The 22,262-nt window shown below is 34.1% G+C and overlaps 1 protein-coding gene and 1 pseudogene across 2 annotated transcripts in view; one reads left to right on the forward strand and one right to left on the reverse strand.

Moving 5' to 3' along the window:
• CCDC73 (coiled-coil domain containing 73) overlaps positions 1-22,262 on the reverse strand; it is a 142,638-nt gene that overhangs the window by 50,352 nt on the left and 70,024 nt on the right. For both annotated transcript variants that reach the window (XM_072759072.1, XM_026012774.2), the window contains exons 7-9: positions 11,349-11,387; positions 1,531-1,666; positions 1,220-1,299 (exon numbers count right to left, since the gene is read on the reverse strand). In XM_072759072.1, coding sequence (XP_072615173.1) covers positions 1,220-1,299; positions 1,531-1,666; positions 11,349-11,387 — 255 coding nt within the window. The remainder of the gene's footprint in view (positions 1-1,219; positions 1,300-1,530; positions 1,667-11,348; positions 11,388-22,262) is intronic.
• LOC112930453 (protein SET-like) lies at positions 13,125-13,966 on the forward strand (annotated as a pseudogene).

The raw sequence follows: 22,262 nt of genomic DNA on the forward strand, positions 1-22,262 counted from the left end.
ATGGTAGATTTGGTGGATCCAGGAACTCAATAATGTCCTCAAAGAACAGCTTTCTTCACTTCACACCAATCCGGCATCCTCATTGTCAGGTTCCTCCTGTCTGGTTTCTCATGTAGAGAAATGACAGACAACCACAGTCGGGGTTACAGTCTTCCTTATTTATGACCACGAGCTAAGGCCATTTGTCCACTTCTCAACTAATGACTGTGACATGAGGAATAAAATGTTTATGGCCTCCTCCAATTTAGATCTCAATGTCAATGTACTCTTTCACTCACAATGCTCCAGCCATATCAGACTGTCTCCAGTTTCTTACATATACACTAAACTCTTTCCTAGGGATCCCTGGGTGGCTCAGTGGTTTGGCGCCTGCCTTTGGCCCGGGGTGCGATCCTGGAATCCCGGGATCGAGTCCCGCATCAGGCTCCCAGGGGAGCCTGCTTCTCCCTCTGCCTGTGTCTCTGCCTCTCTCTCTCTGTCTATCATGAATGAATGAATGAATGAATGAATGAATGAATGAATCTTTTAAAAAATAAATAAACTCTTTCCTATACTTAATCTTAGCCAAAAGTCTGAGAAGTGATTACCAAAACTCTTCTGCCTCAAGGCTTTTGCACATGTTGTTCTCCGTGCTGGAGTATTACCTATTGTGTGATGCTCTCTTTCTGGGTTCCAGTAACACCTTCTTTCTGCTTTTTGGGTCCAGTATGGGGACATATCTATTGCCTGAAACCTTATTCTCTTCTCTCCCCTATCCCTTTACCTCCAATATAAGAAATTCACCTTTTATATCAGTCTTTACCTTTTCTTCATATCATTTATAACATTTTAAAATTATTTGATCTGTGTGATTATGTATTTTGTGTCTAAGTCCTCCACTGGACTATAAACTTCAAAAAAGCAGGAAAATGTTTTATTTTCTTCAGATCTGTATCCTCAGTGCCACACAGTACCTGACACATACATTCAAGTACTGAAGAATGAATGAATAAATGGTGCTAATGAGATTGACATAAAATAATGAGTTAAACTGAGTTAGAACTGATTCATCACATTTATTGGAATCATAACTCAGTTTATGAATCTGTATTTAAAACATTTTGCTTTGTTTTTGCTTTTCTTTATACCAAAAATATCTACCCCACTTTTTCTAGAAAAATTTCATAAAAATAATTAGACTATAAACTTACCTAATACTATAAAACTATATTAATCATACCTTCTTTAAACTGCATATTTCAGATTCTTGGTTTTTATTTAAAGCTGAAAGTCTTTTGTTTAACTGTATTGCTTCCTGTACTGCAACATGAAAAACATTTATAAAAATATTATATTCAACATTTTAAGGAAAGTATCACTAAAATGGACAGAGAAAATAGCCTCAATGCAATGTATATAATTATTATTGAATTTAAATATTTATTAAAATGTCATTTAGTATTATCAGGACAGAAGTTCAATTTATTCATTGTAAATGAGCTCATTTTATCACTCCCTATTAAGTATATGTTTAAATAAGATAGCACTTACCATTTCGTTCTAACTTTTCATGGTTCTCTTTTACCGATCCAAATTGACCTGTTATTGTGCCATAATATTTCTCAATTTCATTGAGTTGCTTCTGATGATCTTCTTTAGCCAGAAGATGTAACTGGACTTTTTGTTCCTATTTTGAAGTTATTTAAAATGTTATAAATATATCATACCTATATACACACATATATTTAAACATACATAAAAATGGTTTTTAGTAACTGTTATGAAACAAGCCACGAAAAAGTGCTGAGTACACCATAGGGAGGAAATGTTAGGAGATATTTCTAAACCTGTGTAAAATTAAAGCCCTTTTTTTCTGGTAGCAAAATAGTCATTTAAATTTATACTGCCCTTTATAATTTTTCAAAAACCAACTAGCATCATTTATAGAAAAGTTGATTAGTCCATGCCAGCACTAAGTAAAATCACTGGAATGTTAAAGCAATACTCTTGATAATTTAGGAAAGGAATTTTTTCTCTAAATTTGGGGGCACAATTATGAGTGCAGGGTCAAAACTCAAGTAATTTTCAAGTAATATGGATGATTTAATTTTAATGAGTATGGCCCCTTCTCATTGCATTAAATAATTGAATGATAAGGATAATCTTTATCAGAGACGAGGGCAATACAGTATAGTAGAAAGTCTACTTAAGCTGAGAACCAGAATTGGTAAAAATTGGAGCCAATGTACATTTTAATATGGGCCTTCACTGCTTTCAGCTAAAGAAGCTTGCTTTGTTGTAATTAGAAATAGGACTTTAAATTTTAAAAAGAAATATTATGTTAATAGAATAAATATTTTTTAAAGGTCTTGATCTTGACTTAGCATTGGTAGAATCAATGACTGGTTTCACAACTTGCATTCATTGGGCCACATGCTGCAGCACCTGTGATAAGCAGTAATGAAGGACAGTGGGAGCCCACCGGCCAGCACTTGGGAGTTGTTTCCTGAATGAACTGGTATTGTCCCATGGAGTTCCATTAGTGCAAATCTGTTAGATTTACCTGGCCTGTACCTGTTTCCCTTCTCCGATATTATCATAATTTCAAATATATACTTCAAGTATTTCCTCCTCATTACAATTTAGTAGAATTGAAATTCATAGGCTGGATTCTCCCCTAGTCAAGTGAAGGGCATATTACTCAAAATAAACCAACTGATTTCTACCTTTTTGGAATTTGAAACTTGAGCAAAACGACTAGAAAGCTAAATAAGTTCAACAGTGATCCTATCCAGACTGATGAGATTTCGGTCCTGGGTTCCTACATCCTGCTGTCTTGTATGGAATTACCCTCGTTCCTGTTCATTCTCAAGCCCATTCTTCACTCTGATTAATTATGAGTGCCACCACTAAATTTCCTTTTGCATAAATTAAACAGCCATTTCCTACTGCTTAAAAACCAAAGTACAGGCAGTATAGCAAACCAGTCGAAAGCTAGTGAGCCTGTGTTTAAATATTGCCTCTAATTTAGTTGCTGTGTGCTTGGGGAAATTATCCACCCTAACTTTGAAACAAAGATTTTATTTTAAAAAAATATTTTATTTATTTATTAATGAGAGACAGAGAGAGAGAGAGGCAGAGACAAAGGCAGAGGGAGAAGCCAACTCCATGCAGGAAGCCCCATGGGGGACTCGATCCAGGGTCTCCAGGATCATGCCCTGGGCTTAAGGTGGCGCTAAACCTCTGAGCCATAAAAATAAATAAATAAACAAACAAACAAACAAACAAACTGCTGAGCCAGCCAGGGATCTCTAAAAAAACAGAGATTCTAAAAGTATATCCCTTGCAGGTTTGCTCTGAGGTAAAATGAAGTAATATATATAAAATACAAAGAACAGAGCCTGCCACTGAATAAATACAGTACATTAGTGTGTTCCTTAAATGCTAAAACTGCTTTCAATATTTTTAATTAATTTTATTTGGAATAATAGCCCTAATATTAATAATAAAGAATATATTTTACAATTTAAGTTGTACCTAACTATATTATCTTGGAAAATTTGATGATAGTCGTAATTTTTTCAAAGATACTTTCTAATGATTTTAAGCAAAATGATAATATCATTGGTAATGATCATGATGGATCAATACAAGTTTCTCATGCACTTCTATGGGCTTTTCAAATTTACTACTTAGTCATACAAATTACTCATGTAACAGTTATATCCACAAACAAGCTGACAAGTGTACTTACCCTGGATATCTTATGTCTACCTAAGTAGTCACTATTATCAATAACTAAACAATGAAAAATAATGAACTATATTCCTTCCATTCCTCTAAAATACCACTTAATTCTCTAACCTAGAGAATTACATTTGTTTTCAGCAGATGTGTAAAAAACTAACAGAATTTCACTAAAATTAGTCTAAAGGCATTATTTCAACTCAAGGAATTTTTTTTAAGTTTTTATTTTAATTCCAGTTAGCTAACATACAGTCTAATATTAGTTTTAGGTGTACAAAATAGTGATTCAAGAATTCCATACAACTGATACTCATCACAAGTACATTCCTTAATCCTCATCACCTATTTCACTCATTCCCCTTACCCACCTTCCCTCTGAAAACCATCAGTTCTCTATACTTAAATGTCGGTTTTTTGGTTTGTCTCTTTTCAGAACTTCATTTGTTTCTTGAATTCCACATAGAAGTGAGATGATACGGTATTTGTCTTTCTCTGACTTATTTTATTAGCTCCATCCAGGCCATTGCAAATGGCAAGGTTGCATTTTTATAGCTTAATAATATTATTCCACTGTATGTGGAATACTTGATATAGATTGATGTATGTTTACAGTATACACATATATACTACGTATATATACACATATCATATATATCACATCTTCTTTATCCATAGGCTGCTTCCATAGTTTGGCTATTGTAATTAATGCTGTTAACTGTAAATAATGCTGCTATAAACATAGAGGTACATGTATCCCTTTGGATTACTATTTTTGCATTTTGCGGGTAAATACCCAATAATGCAATTACTAGATTGCAGAGTTCTCTTTTTAACTCTTGAGGACCATACTGTTTTCCACAATGGCTGTACCAGTTTGCATTCCCACCAACAGTGCATGAGTGTTCTCTTTTCTCCACATCCTTGCCAACACGTTTCTTGAGTTTTTGATTTTTAGCCACTTGAACAGATATGAGGTGATAGCTCATTGTAGTTTTGATGGGCATTTCCTTGATAACCAGTGGTGCTGAGGATCTTATCATGTGTCTGTTGGCCATATAAATGTCCTCTTTGTTTTTTTTTTTTTTTTTTAATTTATTTATGATAGTCATACAGAGAGAGAGAGAGAGAGAGGCAGAGACATAGGCAGAGGGAGAAGCAGGCTCCATGCACCGGGAGCCCGACGTGGGATTCGATCCCGGGTCTCCAGGATCGCGCCCTGGGCCAAAGGCAGGCGCCAAAGCGCTGCGCCACCCAGGGATCCCTAAATGTCCTCTTTGAAGGTCTGTTCATGTTTTCTGCTCATTTTTAATTGGATTGTTTTGGGGTTTTTTTAAGTTCTTTATATATCATGGAAACTAACCCTTTATTGTTTTTATGCCACTCCATTCCAAAGGTTGTCTTTTAGTTTTGTTGTTTCCCTTGCTGTGCAGAAGCTTTTTAAAAAACTTTTTTTTTTAAAGATTTTATTTATTTATTCATGAGACAGAGAGAGAGAGGCAGAGACATAGGCTGAGGGAGACACAGGATCCCCATGGGAAGCCTGATGTGGTACTTAATCCCAGGACCCCAGGATCACGACCTGAGCTGAAGGCAGATGCTGAACCACTGAGCCACCCAGGTGCCCTGCTTTTTAAAAATTTTGATGTAGTTCCAATAGTTTATTTTTGCTTTGATTTCCCTTGCCTTGGAAGACCTATCTAGAAAAATGTTGCTATAACTGATGTCAGAGACATTTCCGCCTGTGGTCTCTTCAGGATTTTAATGGTTTCAGGTCTCACAATTAGGTCTTTAACCATTTTATTTTTGTGCATGGTATAAGAAAGTGGTCCCGTTTTCCAACAGCATTTTTTGAAGAGACTGTCAACAGCTGGATATTCTTTCCTGCTCTGTATAATTGTGGTTTTATTTCTGGGTTTTCTATTCTATTCCATTGATCTGTGTCTATTTTTGTGCCAGAACCACACTATTTTCATTCCTACAGCTTTGTAATATAACTTGAAGTCCAGAGTCGTGATGCCTCCAGGAATTTTTTTTCTTTTTAAAGATTTTTTTTTATTTATTCATAGAGACACACAGAGAGAGGCAGAGACACAGGCAGAGGGAGAAGCAGGCTCCACGCAGGAAGCCCGATGCGGGACTCAATCCCGGGTCTCTAGGATCACACCCCAGGCTGCAGGCAGTGTCAAACCACCGCGCCACCGGGGCCGCCCTGCTCTTCTTTTTTAAAATTGCTTTGGCTATTCAGGGTCTTTTGTGGTTCCATATAAATTTTAGAATTGCTGGTTTTAGTTCTGTGAAAAATGCTGTTGGTATTCTGATAGGGATTGCATTAGATGTGTAGATTGTTTTGGGTAGCACAGACATTTTAATGATATTTGAGAATGGCATGTCTATTTCTTTGTGTCCTTAATTTCATTCATCAGTGTTTTATGGCTTTCAGAGTATATGTAGGTTTTCACCTTTTTGGTTAGGTTTGTTCCTAGATATCTTATTATTTTGTGCAATTATAAATGGGATTTGTTTTCTTAATTTCTCTTTCTGCTGCTTCATAATTGATGCATAGAAATTCAACAGATTTCTGTACATTGATTTTGTATCCTGCGACTTTCCTGAATTCATTTATCAGTTCTAGTAGTTTTTAATTGATTCTTTCTGGTTTTCATTACATAGTATCATGTCATCCGCAAATAGTGAAAGTTTTACTTCTTCCTTACTGTTTTGGATGCCTTTTATTTTGTTGTCTAATTGTTGTGGCTAGGACTTCCAGTACCATGTTGAATAAATGTGGTAAGAATGGAGTGGACATCTTTGTCTTGTTCTGGACTTTAGGGGAAAAGCTCCCAGTTTTTCTTCATTGAGGATGATGTTAGCTGTGAGTTTTTCATGATGTTTATTATGTTGAGGTTTGTTACCTTTAAATCTACTTTAAGAGGGTTTTTTTTTTTTTTTATCATGAATGGATATTGTACTTTGTCAAATGCTCTTTCTGCATCTGCAACCCTATGGTCCTCATCTTTCTCTTATTGATATGATGTATCATGCTGATTGATTTGGAAATATTGAACTGCCCTTGCATCCCTGGAATAAATCCCACTTGATCATGGTGAATGATTTTAATGCAATGTTGAATTTGGTTTGCTAGTCATTTACTGAGGATATTTGCATCTATGTTCACCAGGGATACTAACCAGTTGTTCTCTTTTTTACTGGTGTCTTTATCCAGTTTGGGTATCAGGATAATGCTGGCCTCAGAATGAATTTTAAAGTTTTCCTTCTGGGATGCCTAGGTGGCTCAGAGGTTGACCCTCTGCCTTTGGCTCAGGTTGTGATCCAGGGGGGCCTGCTTCCCCCTCACCTACGTCTCTGCCTCTCTTTCTGTGTGTCTCATGAATCAATAAAAAAATATTTTTTTAAAAATTTCCTTCTTTTTTCTATATTTTAGAATACTGTGTGAAAAACAGGTATTAACTCTTCTTTAAATGTTTGGTAGAATTCATCTGTGAAGCCAGCTGGTGCTGAACTTTGTTGGGAGTTTTTTCTATTATTTATTTAATTTCTGCTGGTGATCAGTCTGTTCAAATTTTCTCTTTCTTCCTGCTTTAGTTTTGGTAGGTTATATGTTTCTTGGTAGGTTATATGTTTCTAGGAATTTATCCATTTCTCCTAGATTGTACAATTTGTTGGCATATAGTTTTTCATAATTTCAGAGAATGTTTTTTTTTTATTTTTATTTATTTATGATAGTCACACAGGGAGAGAGAGAGGCAGAGACACAGGCAGAGGGAGAAGCAGGCTCCATGCACCAGAAGCCTGACGTGGGATTCGATTCCGGGTCTCCAGGATCGCGCCTTGGGCCAAAGGCAGGCGCCAAACCGCTGCACCACCCAGGGATCCCAAGTTTTTCATAATTTCTTTATTTCCTGGTTGACCTACTCATTGTTTAGTACCATGATATTTAACCTCCACATATTTGTGGTCTCCAGATGTTTTCTTATGGTTGACTTCTAGTGGTCAAGGAGTTTTTCAAAATTTCAGTTCATATCAATTTTTATAGTCTTTATGAGAATATTGTCCACTAATAATATTATTATAGGCTTCTTTAACCTTTCCGTTAAAAAGGTAAATATAATAGGCTGTCAATGCCTGCAAAGATTAATAATTCTGTAACTAAAACTATAGCAAAGATTAAAGTAATTTAGTCGGTTTTCTCTATATACATAGAACTCTATATACACTAGAATACGTTGTGATATACTCTATTCCAATGTTCTTGTTTAACGTCAATTAAAATGCAATTTCATTTGTATGACATAATTCCGATTTTCAAATACATTAACCTATTCAATGGCCATTATACTTTTATAAAAACTTTTAAATTACATGGACACCCATAACTCATTAGCCTATAGAGGCCCATACGGGACTGTTCGTATATGAACCTACTTGGCTGCTCTGATATGGTTTTGATAATGAGATGAAGAGGCCAGTTGTCAAGTCTGCCACTAATTGCATGTCAGCAAATAGCTTAAATTCTTTGGGAAGCAACAACAAAAACCGAATGGTAACACCCCTTGCTTGAGAAACCCAAGAACATTTTAAAGAATAATATAAATAACTTTAGTGTGTTATTAAAACTTTAATATTACATACTATATCATAGTAAAGATATTTTTATTATGATGACTAAGAAATAGGTACATATACTGTTTTTGTTCTTTTTACCTCTGAATTTGTTCAAGCTATTTTCTTTTACACAATTTTACTACTAAATGCAAAGACTCTGTCCACAGAGTAGAGAGTGAATGTTAGGATTCACTGCTTTCCTAATACAAATTAAAATTTAACAAGGTTAATCACCGAAAAACAAGATTAAAGGAAATAAAGACAGTATCTGCATAATTAAAAGTGAAGTGTGCAGGTGTGTGCACGTGTGTAGTCTAAAAGATTACTTTAAAGCTTCAAGTCATTTAAATAGGAATAATTTTTTATTTATTTATATTTTAGGAATAATTTTTTAAAATAGTATTTACACACAACTTTTTACAACTACATTGACTAATAAAAGGAATAGCTGCTAACTTCCCTGTTTTCTCATTTCCTTATAGAGACCAATTTGAAAACCTTTAAGAATAAAACTAATTTCCCTTAAAATAATTCATTAAAGTAAATTTTAGAGAAAAAGATAAAAACTCAAAAAGAAACTTCATACATTCTTCAAAATCCATTATGCAACCTCCTTTTCAATTTCTCAAAATGAACTCAAAATAATTTCTCACTTTTTAAACAAACTGGCATCTTAAGATACTTTTACCTTTTTTAATCACAAAGATAAGGCATATAAAACTTAAAAACTAACTTAGTTATACTAACACGTTGTGTGTACAGATATAACTAATATTTACAATTATGAAGATTATTTCCAGACAAGTCTTCATTCTAAAAACATTCTATGAAAGGAAAAAAGGTGGTGATTTTAAATCATATGCAACCTTCAGTACTCAACCTTTTTTAATTTAATTAAGAAAAATGAATCTTTCTTAAAAGTCTTTTCTTTAGAGGAAAGTGATATACAAAAAAAACAAAATGTAAGAGATGGTTGGATATGTTTTTACTTCATTTATTAAGTCCTATCAACTACTCAGACAAAACAAAGTCACCTAATATAGTAATAATGAGAACACAACAGGAAAGATTTTCATCAATCATCAAATCACAATAACAATTTTATGTTCTATAGTTTATCATTATTTTGTTGCATTCTTTCTATTGGCAATGATCAATATGATCATTTGTTCAATAGAAGGTTAGGGTACTTTTAGAGATAGGTGATTCCTTCAATTCATAATTGTATTAATTTATCTAGAGACATATTACCACCTCTACACAAAAACCAGCTTATTGAATTCCCAAGAGACAGAAATTTACTAGTAATGAAGGGCTCAGTTATAGGAGATCATGAATGTCTTTACAATTTTCTTAATACTATTTTTAAAATTATTTCTTTTTAAACACTTAGCTTTATCAATTGCTTCCCAAAATTCTGCCTTGACAAAAGTGACCATTTTGTTTTCTGTCTTGCCCATAAAGTTACATGAAAGAAAAATGATTGGAATAAAATAAGATTAACTTAAGTACTGAATACAGTACTTTGAATAAAGGTCATCTGAATTATATAGGAATAATATAAAAAGAATAATGTAAGAATGTTTACAAAAAAAAGATTTTTTAACTCTTAAATCAATTATCTAAAATACATTTAATATTCTGCCAGAATGGGCATAAAATATTAATTGTACATACTGATATATAAAATCATTTTAATGCAAAATTATTTAATGCTTTGAATTGTCAGAAAAATACTGTTGCTCTAACTCCAATATCATTTTAGTGAATAAGAGGCTGTCATTCATATTAACAAAATATACAGAAGTGACTAAAAACTTGTTTTCATTTTTTCTAAGATTGTAGGTATCTGATGAAATTTTAAAGTGGAATAAAATAAAACACACTTTATGTTGCCTTTGATCTTTAACTTGTAGCCTTATCTCCCAGGTCAGAGGACACATTATTCAATTTCACTGTATTTTGTGTAAAACCGCTGTAGCGTTGAAGATGACTTTCAGTACAAATGTCATGGTACTTAAAGCTAAACCAGAATCTAGTTTTTCAGCTTCTTAATTAAAATCATAGTTTAAAATAGTCTGACAATATTATCTTTATTCTTTCCAGTTGAACAGCGACAGAATTTTCACATCTTTTATTCAATCAAGCTTAGCAATCTTTCTAAGGCTCTTTTATTTTCTAACACACCAAAAACAATTTCAAGAAGCAAAACAGTTACTTTATTTTTCTGTATTTAATAAAAAGTGACTCCTCATTTCTTATTTCTCTTATGTATAATATACAAACCTCACCAAAATTTACTTGTCTTACAGTATGCTCCAAAGAAGAAAGACTGATAGCATAAGCCCACCCAAAAAGCCCTCAGAAGATTTAAGTGGGAAAAAAAAAAAAAAAAAGAAAAAGAAAATTTAAGTGGATATGGGAGAATTTTGCTCAATCAAAAAACTACAGGGGAAAAAAATCCTTCTGAATCAAATAAGGATAGGAAAAGAGAATATCCAAGTAAATATTCCATAAAACACTATGCTGTAAAAATGCAAATATTAATTTTAATATCCTATAGAAGAGGAAGGCACAGCAAACACTTGTTGAATGGTAAAAAATAAAGGCCATATCCCAAGTGTCGTATTCAAATACAAGTTCATATTACTTTAATTTTTCAGGCAATCATTAATAACTACATGTTTGTATAAATACCTAGAAAAGATAATAAAATAATAGATTTATTGTTCTTATTTCCTTGTTGTTTGATATTAACATAAATCTGGGAACTGGGTTAAATTTATTTTATAATATGTAAATACTACGGAATCCAGAAATAAATTTGTGAAATAAATTCATTTAATCTATATTTGAAATTATAATTCAGTCTTTTAAAAGGGATATTATAATATCCAGTTTCAATTTTTTTAATATATAAAAGTCATTTATATTGACAAGATACCACACACATTATTTTCTAATCTGGGGAGTGGGTGTATATTTTGTAATTTTCTTACCATTTCACTTACTTTCTTCAGTAAAGAATATTTAGAAACCTTGAAAAAACAAGGAGAAATTTCATTATAATTCTGCACTTATCTGTTACAAATTCCACCCGATATTAAAATTGTATGCTATAAAATGTGGTGTTTATTTCCCATGCACTATTTTTTTCAAGAGGTTATTTACCATAACTTTCTTCCATATAATAAAAACAATACATTCATTAATTATTCAACACATACTTATGGAGTACCTACCATATACCAGCCACTTTCTTATGAGTCTGGGATACAGCACTGAACAAAACAGACCCCTGCCCTTTTTTAGAAGAGGTCTAGTAGGGGTAGTGGTAGACAGACAATAAAATATAGGTAAAAAGTAGAGGTTAGAGAATGACAACTACTATGAAGGAAAATAAAGCAAGCAAAATAGCAAGAACAGCCCAGGAGAATTTCCTACGTAGTATCAGCTCTTCATTGAAGATAATCTAATAAAGGAAAAACATAGGGTAAAAATTTTAATGATCTCACAACCCAGAAGTAATAATCATTAATACTCTGGTACTTCCAGCTATTTTTCTATGCATTTATACTTTAAGAGAGAGCCAGTAGGAAGTGGGATAATAATATATGTACTACTTTATAACCCATTTTTACTTAATATAGAAGGAACACCTTTCTATAACAAATTAATCTACAATGCAACTTTTTAATGGGTTACATAGTATTCTACTATTTAACTTAATACCATAGTTTACCAAATCACTCATTTTTGTAGATTTGCCCAGTATGCATTTTTTTTTTTAAGATTTTATTTATTTATTCATGACAGACACAGAGAGAGAGAGAGAGAGGCAGAGACACACAGGCAGAGGGAGAAGCAGGCTCCATGCAGGGAGCCTGATGTGGGACTCCATCTGGGGTCTCCAGGATCACACCCCGGGCCACAGGCAATGCTAAACAGCTGTGGGCCACCCGGGGCTGCCCAGTTTGCAGTTTTCTAACACTACGGTGAAATAAACATGCTTGTACCAGGAAGTATACTCATCTTATCAGAATAAATTCCAAGAAGCAGAATTCCTATTTTCTGTTCCCTTTCATAGACTCTTAGCAATTCTTATGAAGTCCTCTAGAGTGGCTGATCAATTTAAACTCCAACCAGCTGTGTAAGTGCTTATTTTCCTAAATCTCTTATTTGCTAAATCTTAAGCAAAAATAATTACTTCACATTTCCTATGAAATCACTCTAGCATACTGCCTTAAGTAAGCTGATAATTTTGGGACACCTGGGTGGCTCAGCAGTTAAGCGTCTGCCCTCGGCTCAGGGCATGATCCTGGAGTCCCGGGATCGAGTGCCACATCAGGTTCCCCACATGGAGCCTGCTTTCTCCCTCTGCCTGTCTCTCTCTCTCTCTCTTTCTGTGTGTGTGTGTCTCTCATGAATAAATAAAATCTTAATAAAAAAATCTTTTCCAGCTTAAAATCTGGGGATTATAGAAAATAACACTATAAATAAGTTAAAATATATAGTCTATTAAATATTGAGAAGAACTAAAGAAAAATAAATCAAGGAAGGGGATGTGTAAGATACCCAAGAAAATCCTTCCTTCCTGAGATGGCGTCTTTTGAGTCAAGACTTGATAGGAGCAAGGAAGAGAATTCAGCAACTGCAAAGGCCCTAAGGTAGGAGAACATATGGCAACATTGAACATTGTTCAAAGAACAAGAAAGAGAAATTGGAGCTTCTTACAAAAATGCATCTGCCCTTATTTCGTGAGCTCTCCTAACAGCATGGCCCCCAAATGCCAGTCTTCACTCTGCCTCAAAGAAACTGAGACTGCCTCCTGCCCTCAAGGCAGAGAAGACTTCAACCTCTCAGAGCTTGCCAAAGGGAGAAACGAAACTGCAAGAAGCAATTGAACATACTGATGAAGTACAGAATGAAATAGACAATGAACAAGCCAGTGAGGAGATTTTTAAAGTAGAACAGAAATATAACAAACTCCACCCACCATTTTTTTCAGAAGAGGTTGGAATTGATTGCCAAAATCCCAAATTTTGGTGTAACAACATTTGTCAACAATCTACAAGCATCTGTACTACTTGAGAAGGAAGATGAAGAGGTGCTGCATTATCTGACAAGAGTTGAAGTGACAGAATTTGAAGATACTAAATCAGGTTACAGAACAGATTTTTATCTTGATAAAAACCCTTACTTTGAAAATAAAGTTCTCTCTAAAGAATTTCATCTGATCCATCTTCAAAGTCCACTGAAATTAAATGGAAACTTGGGAAGGATCTGATGAAACGTTCAAGTCAAACATACAATAAAGCCAGCAGGAAGAGATGGCCTGAGGAACTGAAGAGCTTCTTTACCAAAGAGCTTCATGATGGTTTACTGACCATCCTCATACAGGTGCAGACGAGTTAGGAGAGGTCATCAAAGATGATATTTAGCCAAATCCATCACAGCACTACTTGGTTCCCAATATGGATGATGAAGAAGAGGAAGGAGAAGAAGATAAGGTGATGAAGAAGGATTAGAAGAGATTGAAAAGGAGATGAGGATTAAGAGTGAAGAAGATGATGGTGATGATGAGGGGGAAGAAGAGGATGAAGGAGATGATGACTAATGAAATACTGATAGATTCCAACCTTCCTTTGTGAATTTTTTACAGTCCCTGGGAGCAAGCTGCAATTTCTCCACCCCCACCTCTTGTGCTTATTCACCCTGTTTTTTGAAATCTCTTTTCTCTCCCTTTATACCATGGTTCTTGACTTATTTTGGGGGGAAATACCTTGAGCAGAATACAGTGGGAAAAGAAGCTCTACTCCTTTCTGTTCCAAATTCATTTTTATCCCTTCCTGTTTCAACAAAAATTTTACAGAATCAACACCCTCGTGCCCTCTGGGAAAAAAACCTTCTGCTACCTTAGCTCTGCTGGAAGCTGGAGGGTGCTAGGCCCCGGTGTAGTGGTGCACAGAATTCTAGCTTTCTTCCCCCTTTCTCTGTATATTGGGCTCAGAGATTATATTCTGCCTCGATGTGAATATGGACAGCTAAGCTAGCACTTACCAACATGTATCTGTCTACTTGTCAAAAAAAAAAAGGAAAGAAAGAAAGAAAGAAAAATTTTAAATGAGGTTATAGAATATCAGAAAAATTTGAAATTGAGATGTCTGAGTAGGTTAAGTGGGCATTTTGACAATATGGCTTCTCCTTTGGCATGTTTAATTGTGATTTTTAATGGACATCCTTGTGGTTTAAGTTGATACTTTTTAAATAAAATTCTCTCCAAATGACTTGAGCCTGCCACTCAATGGAAGAATCAGCAGAACTTGGGACTTTATTTGGAATTGACATTCTCTATTGTAATTTTGTTCCTATATATTTTTAAATTTTCCTTTTGTTTCACTGGAAAATAAGATGATGCTCAGTTTTAAACATTAAAAGTGAACAAGATGCTTTGTTACAATAAAACTAAATGTGAACTCACAGAAGAACAACAAGAGGGCCAGTGTGATTGGAAGGGAACAAGTAAGGGGAAGAACAGCAACAGCTGAGAGAAGAGTAGGAGGCAAGAGGGGCAAGTCATTGTCAGTCTTGTAATGCACAATACAGATTCAGATTTATATACTGACTGAGACAGGAAGACATTCAAAAGTTCCAAGCACAAGTGTAACATAGCCTGACTTAATTTTTGGAAGAATCACACTGTTATGTTAACAGTAACAGAGTATACAGGTATAAGCAGGTAAACCACTATCCAGATGAAAAAGGATAACGAAAGAGGACTCGGGTTTTAATAACGAATGTAGTGAGAAATGGTCAGATTCTGGATATACTCTGAGGGAAATGCTGAGGAAAAAAAGCTGCAACAAGTAAAAAAAGGGAGCTATAATTTATAAGGAAAGAAAAGACAAAAAAAGTTTTGAGGAGGGGGACATTTTCTAAAACAAAAAAAAAATCATGTTCATGACTTTGAATATATCAAATTTCAAGTCAATCCAGGTGGGACTTGGGGCTAAAGATATATATTTGAAAGTGCTTCACACATAAATCCCTTCTGAAAGACATGAGATGGGATGAGATCAGAGAATTTTTTAAGGCATATAGACAAAAGAAAAGTAAAAGGGTAGAAATTATCTAGAAAAATAAGAGGAAAACAAACTTCAGAACACTTTCATTCTAATTCTGAAATCATTATTCACTACTGTAATAGTTAATTTTACATGGCAACTTTATTGGAACAAAAGGTGCCTAGAATAAACATTATTTCTGAGTGTGTCAGTGAGGGTGTTTCTGGAAGAGATCAGCATTTGAATCAGAATCAGTGAAGTAGATTGTGGTACTTCTCTGCTTCCATAAAGGGTAACCCAATTCCTCATAATAAATCTCTTTCTATATGTATATCCTATTGGTTCTGTTTCACTGAAGACTTCACTAACACAGCTACCATTTGCCAAAGGTAAAACTCATACACCTAGAGCATATTTACAAAATTATTTCAATTCATTGTTTTTCAGACATTAACACTTCTGCATTTAGTTCTTTCTGAATTATGATTCACAGCTATATTTTATCAACATTTCTAGAGCACTTCCCAACTTAACAACCTACCACATAGTTGCATTCCTATGAAACATAAGTAGAATTTGACCGTAATATAACTAGACTGACATAAAATCTTTTTACGGAGGCTATTATATATAATGACTTTTTTCATTCTAAAATTAAATATAAGTGGATTATAGTATGAGATACAGACATCTTTCTAATACAGGAACAAAACTATACTAACACTAATAAACTTATTAACTACAAAAGACAGTTTCAAAGATAAAGCACAAATGTTTTCCTATTATGGTTATCCCTCACTTTATGGAAAGTTTCATAAAAAGCTACTATAAAATGCATTTCTTTAAGCAAACCTTATTTTCCCACTATTTTTCCATTAGCGAGCTTTATATTACTTGGTAATAAAATCCTTCAAAATTATATTTAAAAATATTTAACCTTTTCCCCTTCCTGAACAATTCAGTCCTAAGTCCATGGGGTGGGATAGGGCAAGGTTAGTGTTCACAGGGAAGGGATGAAGGGGTCATGGTGGCAGCATTCCAGAATAGGATGTCAGGCCTGAATGGGGAAAAGAGGATCCCAATGAGAGAGAGGGAAATCTGTGAGGATTTCTTCAAGATCCAAGTAGTTTCCTCAACTACTGTGAGGAGTCAGAAGCTGAGTAAGGTATTATTTACAGATGACAGGATACTATATACAGAAAACGTGAGAGACACCTGGCTTGCTCAGTTGGAAGACCATGTGACTCTTGATCTCAGGGTCATAAGGTAAAGCCCCTGTTGGATGTAAAGATTACTAAAGAAAAGAAAAAGCCCAAAAGATTCCACCAAAAAACTACTAGAACTGATAAACGAATTCAGGGAAGTTGCAGGATACAAAATTGATGTGGAAAAATCTGGTATATTTCTATACACCAGTAATGAAGCAGCAGAGAGAGAAATTAAGAAAACAAATCCAGGTAGCCCTAGCGGCTCAGTGGTTTAGCACCGCCTTCAGCCCAGGGCCTGATCCTGGAGACCCAGGATCGAGTCCCACGTCGGGCTCCCTGTATGGAGCCTGCTTCTCCCTCTGCCTGTGTCTCTCTGCCTCTCTCTCTCTCTGTCTCTCATGAATAAATAAATAAAATATTAAAAAAAAAAGAAAAAAAATCCCATTTATAATTGCACAAAAAATAAAAAGATATCTAGGAACAAACCTAACCAAAAAGGTGAAAGACCAATATTCTGAAAGCTATAAAACACTGATGAATGAAACTGAAGAGGACACAAAGAAATATAAAGACATACCATTCTCATGGATTGGAAGAACAAATATTGTTAAAAATGTCTGTGCAATCCACACATTTAATTGCAATCCCTATCAAAATACCAACAGCATTTTTCACAGAACTAGAACCAACAATTCTAAAATTTGTATGGAACCACAAAAGACCCCGAATAGCCAAAGCAATTTTTAAAAAGAAAAGCAAATTCCTGGAGGCATCACAATTCTGGACTTCAAGTTTTATTACAAAGCTGTAGTAATGAAAACAGTGTGGTTCTGGCACAAAAATAGACACATAGATCAATGGAATAGAACAGAAAACCCAGAAATAAACCCAGAAAACCCAGAAATAAATGGTCAATTAATCTCTGACAGAGCAGGAAAGAATATCCAACTGTTGACAGTCCCTTTAAAATATGCTGTTGGAAAACTGGACCACTTTCTTATACCATGCACAAAAATAAACTTAAAATGGATTAAAGACATAACTGTGAGACCTGAAACCATTAAAATCCTGGAAGAGACCACAGGCCATAATGTCTCTGACATTAGCTGTAGCAACACTTTTCTAGAAATGTCTCTCAAGGCAAGGGAAATTAAAGCAAAAATAAACTACTGGAACTACATCACGGTTTTTAAGAAGCTTCTGCACAGCAAAGGAAACAATCAACAAAACTAAAAGACAACCTTTGGAATGGGAGAAGATATTTGCAAATGACATATCCAATAGAGTTAGTTTCCAATATATATAAAGAACTTAAAAAACTCAACACCCCAAAAACAATCCAATTAAAAATGAACAGATAGTTTTCCAAAGAGGACATTTATATGGCCAACAGACGCATGAAAAGATCTTCAGCACCACTGATTATCAAGGAAATGCCCATCGAAACTAAATGAGATATCACCTCACACCTGTTCAAATGGCTAAAACTCGAGAAATAACAAGTGTTGGCAAGGATGTGGAGAAAAGAGAACATTCATGTAGTGCTGGTGGGAATGCAAACTGGTACAGCCACTGTGGAAAACATTATGGAGGTTCCCCAAGAGTTAAAGAGAGAACTACTGTACAATTTAGTAATTGTACTATTCGGTATTTACCCTCGAAATGCACTAATTCAAAGGGATAAATGCACCCCTATGTTTACAGCTATGTTACAATAACCAAGATATGGAAGAAGCCCAAGTGTCCATCAATAGATGAACGGATAAAGATGTGGTGTGTGTGTATACAATATATACAATGGAATATTATTCAGCTATAAAAAATAATGAAATCTTGCCATTTGCAACAACATAGTTGGAGCTAGAGTGTATAATGCTAAGCAGAATAAGTCAGAGAAAGACAAATACCGTATCATCTCACTTACATGCAAAATTTAAGAAACAAATAAGCAAAGTTTAGAGAGAAGGAGAGAGAAAAGAGAAAGGCAAACAAAGAAATAGACTCTTAACTATAGAGAATAAACTGATGGTTACCAGAGGGGAGGTGGATGGGGAGAAGGTTAAAATAGGTGATAGTGGTTATGGAATGTATCTGTCATAAACAGCACTGAGTGATGTATGGAATTGTTGGAATCACCATATTGTACACCTGAAACTAATTAATATAACACTGTATATTAACTATACTGGAATTAAAATAAAATTTATTCCAGTAAAATTCCTGTAAAAGGGCAACCCAGCTCATAGTGCCAGACTCAAAGCAGGAAAAAAAAGGGCATCCAGATTAGGAAGAAGGCATGGCAAAATGCCAAACTGGTTGTATACAAGGTAGTTTATCAAAGAAGTAAAAATATTAAGGAAAAAGAATGTCACATTTCTCACTGTAATAGAAAAGAAATGTATAAGTTCAGAAAGGAAATAAACTACAATTAACCTTGTGGTTTTGTATTAAAATTGGAGGTAATGTGAATTTATAGTTTTGATATACACAGGTTGTTAGGAAAATAAACATTATAAATTATACATAAACAAATTATATTTGTGTGTATATAATACATAGATCTCAGTCTACCAAGAAAGTCTGAGAGCAGTGACATACCCATAGTAATGAGTATAACAATGCCCAGATCTTTGCTTCTACATACCATTTGCCATTAAAAGGAACCAAGGCAACATGGAGAAATGATTCATTCCAGTGCAGGGTCAGATAAATTACAAAATGATCCTGGCATATTTTGCTTTTATCTAAAAGCAGGAAAATGCTGAAAGAATGAAGACATATCCAAAGAACTCAGTAACTGGCTTTATGGACTTCCACTCACCAAATCAAGGGTGAGTTGAGCAACAAAATAAATTACAGTCATAGATTTTAATCCATTGAAAAAAAACAATGAATCTATACTGATATAAACAAATATACAACTATAGTAAAATTTTTATTAGAAACAATATTTACATAATTTTAAAGTATCTCCCTGCAAAATACTCTGATTACAAAGGGGAAAAGAGTTCCTTTTCAATGGAGAAAGTTGTCAGATACTACCTTAATCAAAGTGAACATCACCAAATAGTGAAAATGAAATCATGAACTGTCTGATAGGATTCAATTATAAGAACAAGAAATTTCTTCTGTAATATTACTGCCAAAGACATACAACTAATTCTTTTTTTTTTTAAGATTTTATTTATTTATTCATGAGAAACACAGAGACAGAGAGAGGCAGAGACACAGGCAGAGGGAGAAGCACACTCCATGCAGGGAGCCTGACGTGGGACTCGATCCTGGGTCTCCAGGATCACACCCTGGGCCGAAGGCAGCGCTAAACCACTGAGCCACCGAGGCAGCCCCATACAGCTAATCCTAATCATGAGGAAACGTCATTATAAACAGACATTGAAGGACATCTACAAAATAACTGATCTGTATTCTTTAAGAGTGTCAAAGCCATAAAAATTACACAAAGACTGACGAACTAGTCTAGATAAAAGAAATTAAAGAGATATGACAAACAAATGCAAACAAATGCAAATGCAAATCCTAAGCTGGATCTTTTTGCTCTAAAACACCTTATTAGGACAACTAGTAAAACCTCACTGGGGTATGATAATTAGATTTTAATTATATGTTAACGTTAACTCACTGATTTTGATGGTGTTATGGTTTTATAAGAGAATGTCCTTGATTGTAGGAAAGATAAACTATAGTTTTGGGGATAGTAGGGTATAAGATGGCACACTACTCTTAAATCATTCAGGAAAACGTAAGTTCTTTATATTGTATTTCCAATATCTCTGTAAGTTTATGATTCTCCAAACTAAAAAGTATCCAAATGTCTACCAATTCCTCGTGGATAAATGTACACACTACAGGAATTTAATTTCCCTTGTCACTGTGGTTAGTGAAGGCTTAATAAAATTGTGTTTCAATGGTACAAACAATACATTATTGTATTAAATATGCCCTCAGTTCTGTGGAAGTAATTACTATCTTAATTTATAAATTCAGTAAGTTTAAAATTTAATGAAATAATATGACATAATAGAGCTATAGAGCTGAAAATCTCCCAATCCAGCTTTTACCATCTTCTATCTATGCTCTCATATTTACGCCTCTTCTGGGTGGGTAAATGAAGACCTCTCCCAAATTCCTTATTCCTGACATTGAGAGTAAGGAATGTAGATATGTTAGTGGTTCATGAAGTGATCTTGTTCGGGAAATTGTTTGTTTGGGAAATTCTGACATATTTCAATTTCTTCACTTTACATAAAGGAAAATGAGGCTTAGGAAGACAAAGTATCTTATCACAGGATCATGTAATAAATCATTAGTAGGAAAAAATAATTTACTTAAAATCTACAGATAGGAAACTCAATAAAATCAGGAAAATATATGTATGAAAATAAATTCAAAACAGAAATAGAAATCATTTTACAAAGAACCAAAAAAATGTAGAGCTGAAGAATGCAATGAATGAAATGAAAAAATGCAAGAGAGAGAGCTTTATGGCCACACTGAATTGAAGAATCAGTGAACTTGAAAACAGATCATCTGAAATTATTTAATAAGAGAAGAAAAAAGAAGGTTAGAGAGTGAAGAAAGCCTACAAGAGTTATAAAACATCAATGGAATCAATACAAGCATTATGGGAGTCCCAGATGGAGAAAAGAGTAAGGGACAGAAGGAAGCTTATTGAAAAACTAATGGTTGAAAACTTCCCAAATCTTGGGAGGTAAGTGAACATCCAGATTAATGAGACTCAGAGGACTACAAAGAGAATGAACCAAAAGAATACTCTGAAACACTTTATAATCAAGTTGTCAAGAACAAAGACAGAATTTTGATAGTAGCAAGAGAAAAACAACTTGTCATGTATAACAGAACTCTAATAAGATTATCTGTAGATTTCTCAGCAGAAACCTTGCAGGCCAGAAGAGAGTGGGATAATATATTCTAAGTAACAAAAGAAAAATGTGCCAACTAAGAATACTATACATAAGCATTTTTTTATCATTTAAAAAATGAAGGAGAGATATAGTCTTTCCCAAACAAACAAAAACTAAGGGAATCAATTACCATCAAGTAACAAAAGAAAAATGTGCCAACTAAGAATACTATACATAAGCATTTTTTTATCATTTAAAAAATGAAGGAGAGATATAGTCTTTCCCAGACAAACAAAAACTAAGGGAATCAATTACCACTTGACTTGCCTTATAAAAAATACTCAAGGAAATTCTTCAAATTGAAACAACATGCTAAACAGCAATGCAAAGACATATGAAAGTATAATTCTCATGTGTAAAGGTAAGTATATAGACAAATACAGAGTAACTCAAGACTGAATCAGTAGTAAATTACTTTTAACCCTTATATGAAAATTAAAAATAAAAATTTATTAATGAATACACAATATAAAAAGATGCAAACCCTGGCTATAAGAACACAAAGTTAAGGGGACAATTACAGTGTAGTGCTGTTGTATGCAATTCAAGTTGTTATCAACTTAAAACATTTATACTACAAGATATTTTATGTGAGACTTCAGATAACCATAAAGATAAAAAACTATAATACATACACAAAGATAAAGAGAAAAAAATCAAAGAAAATCATTACAAAAAATCAAGTTTTTTACATTACA

The sequence above is a fragment of the Vulpes vulpes genome, chromosome 5 (assembly GCF_048418805.1).
Source record: "Vulpes vulpes isolate BD-2025 chromosome 5, VulVul3, whole genome shotgun sequence".
Lineage (NCBI taxonomy): Eukaryota > Metazoa > Chordata > Mammalia > Carnivora > Canidae > Vulpes > Vulpes vulpes.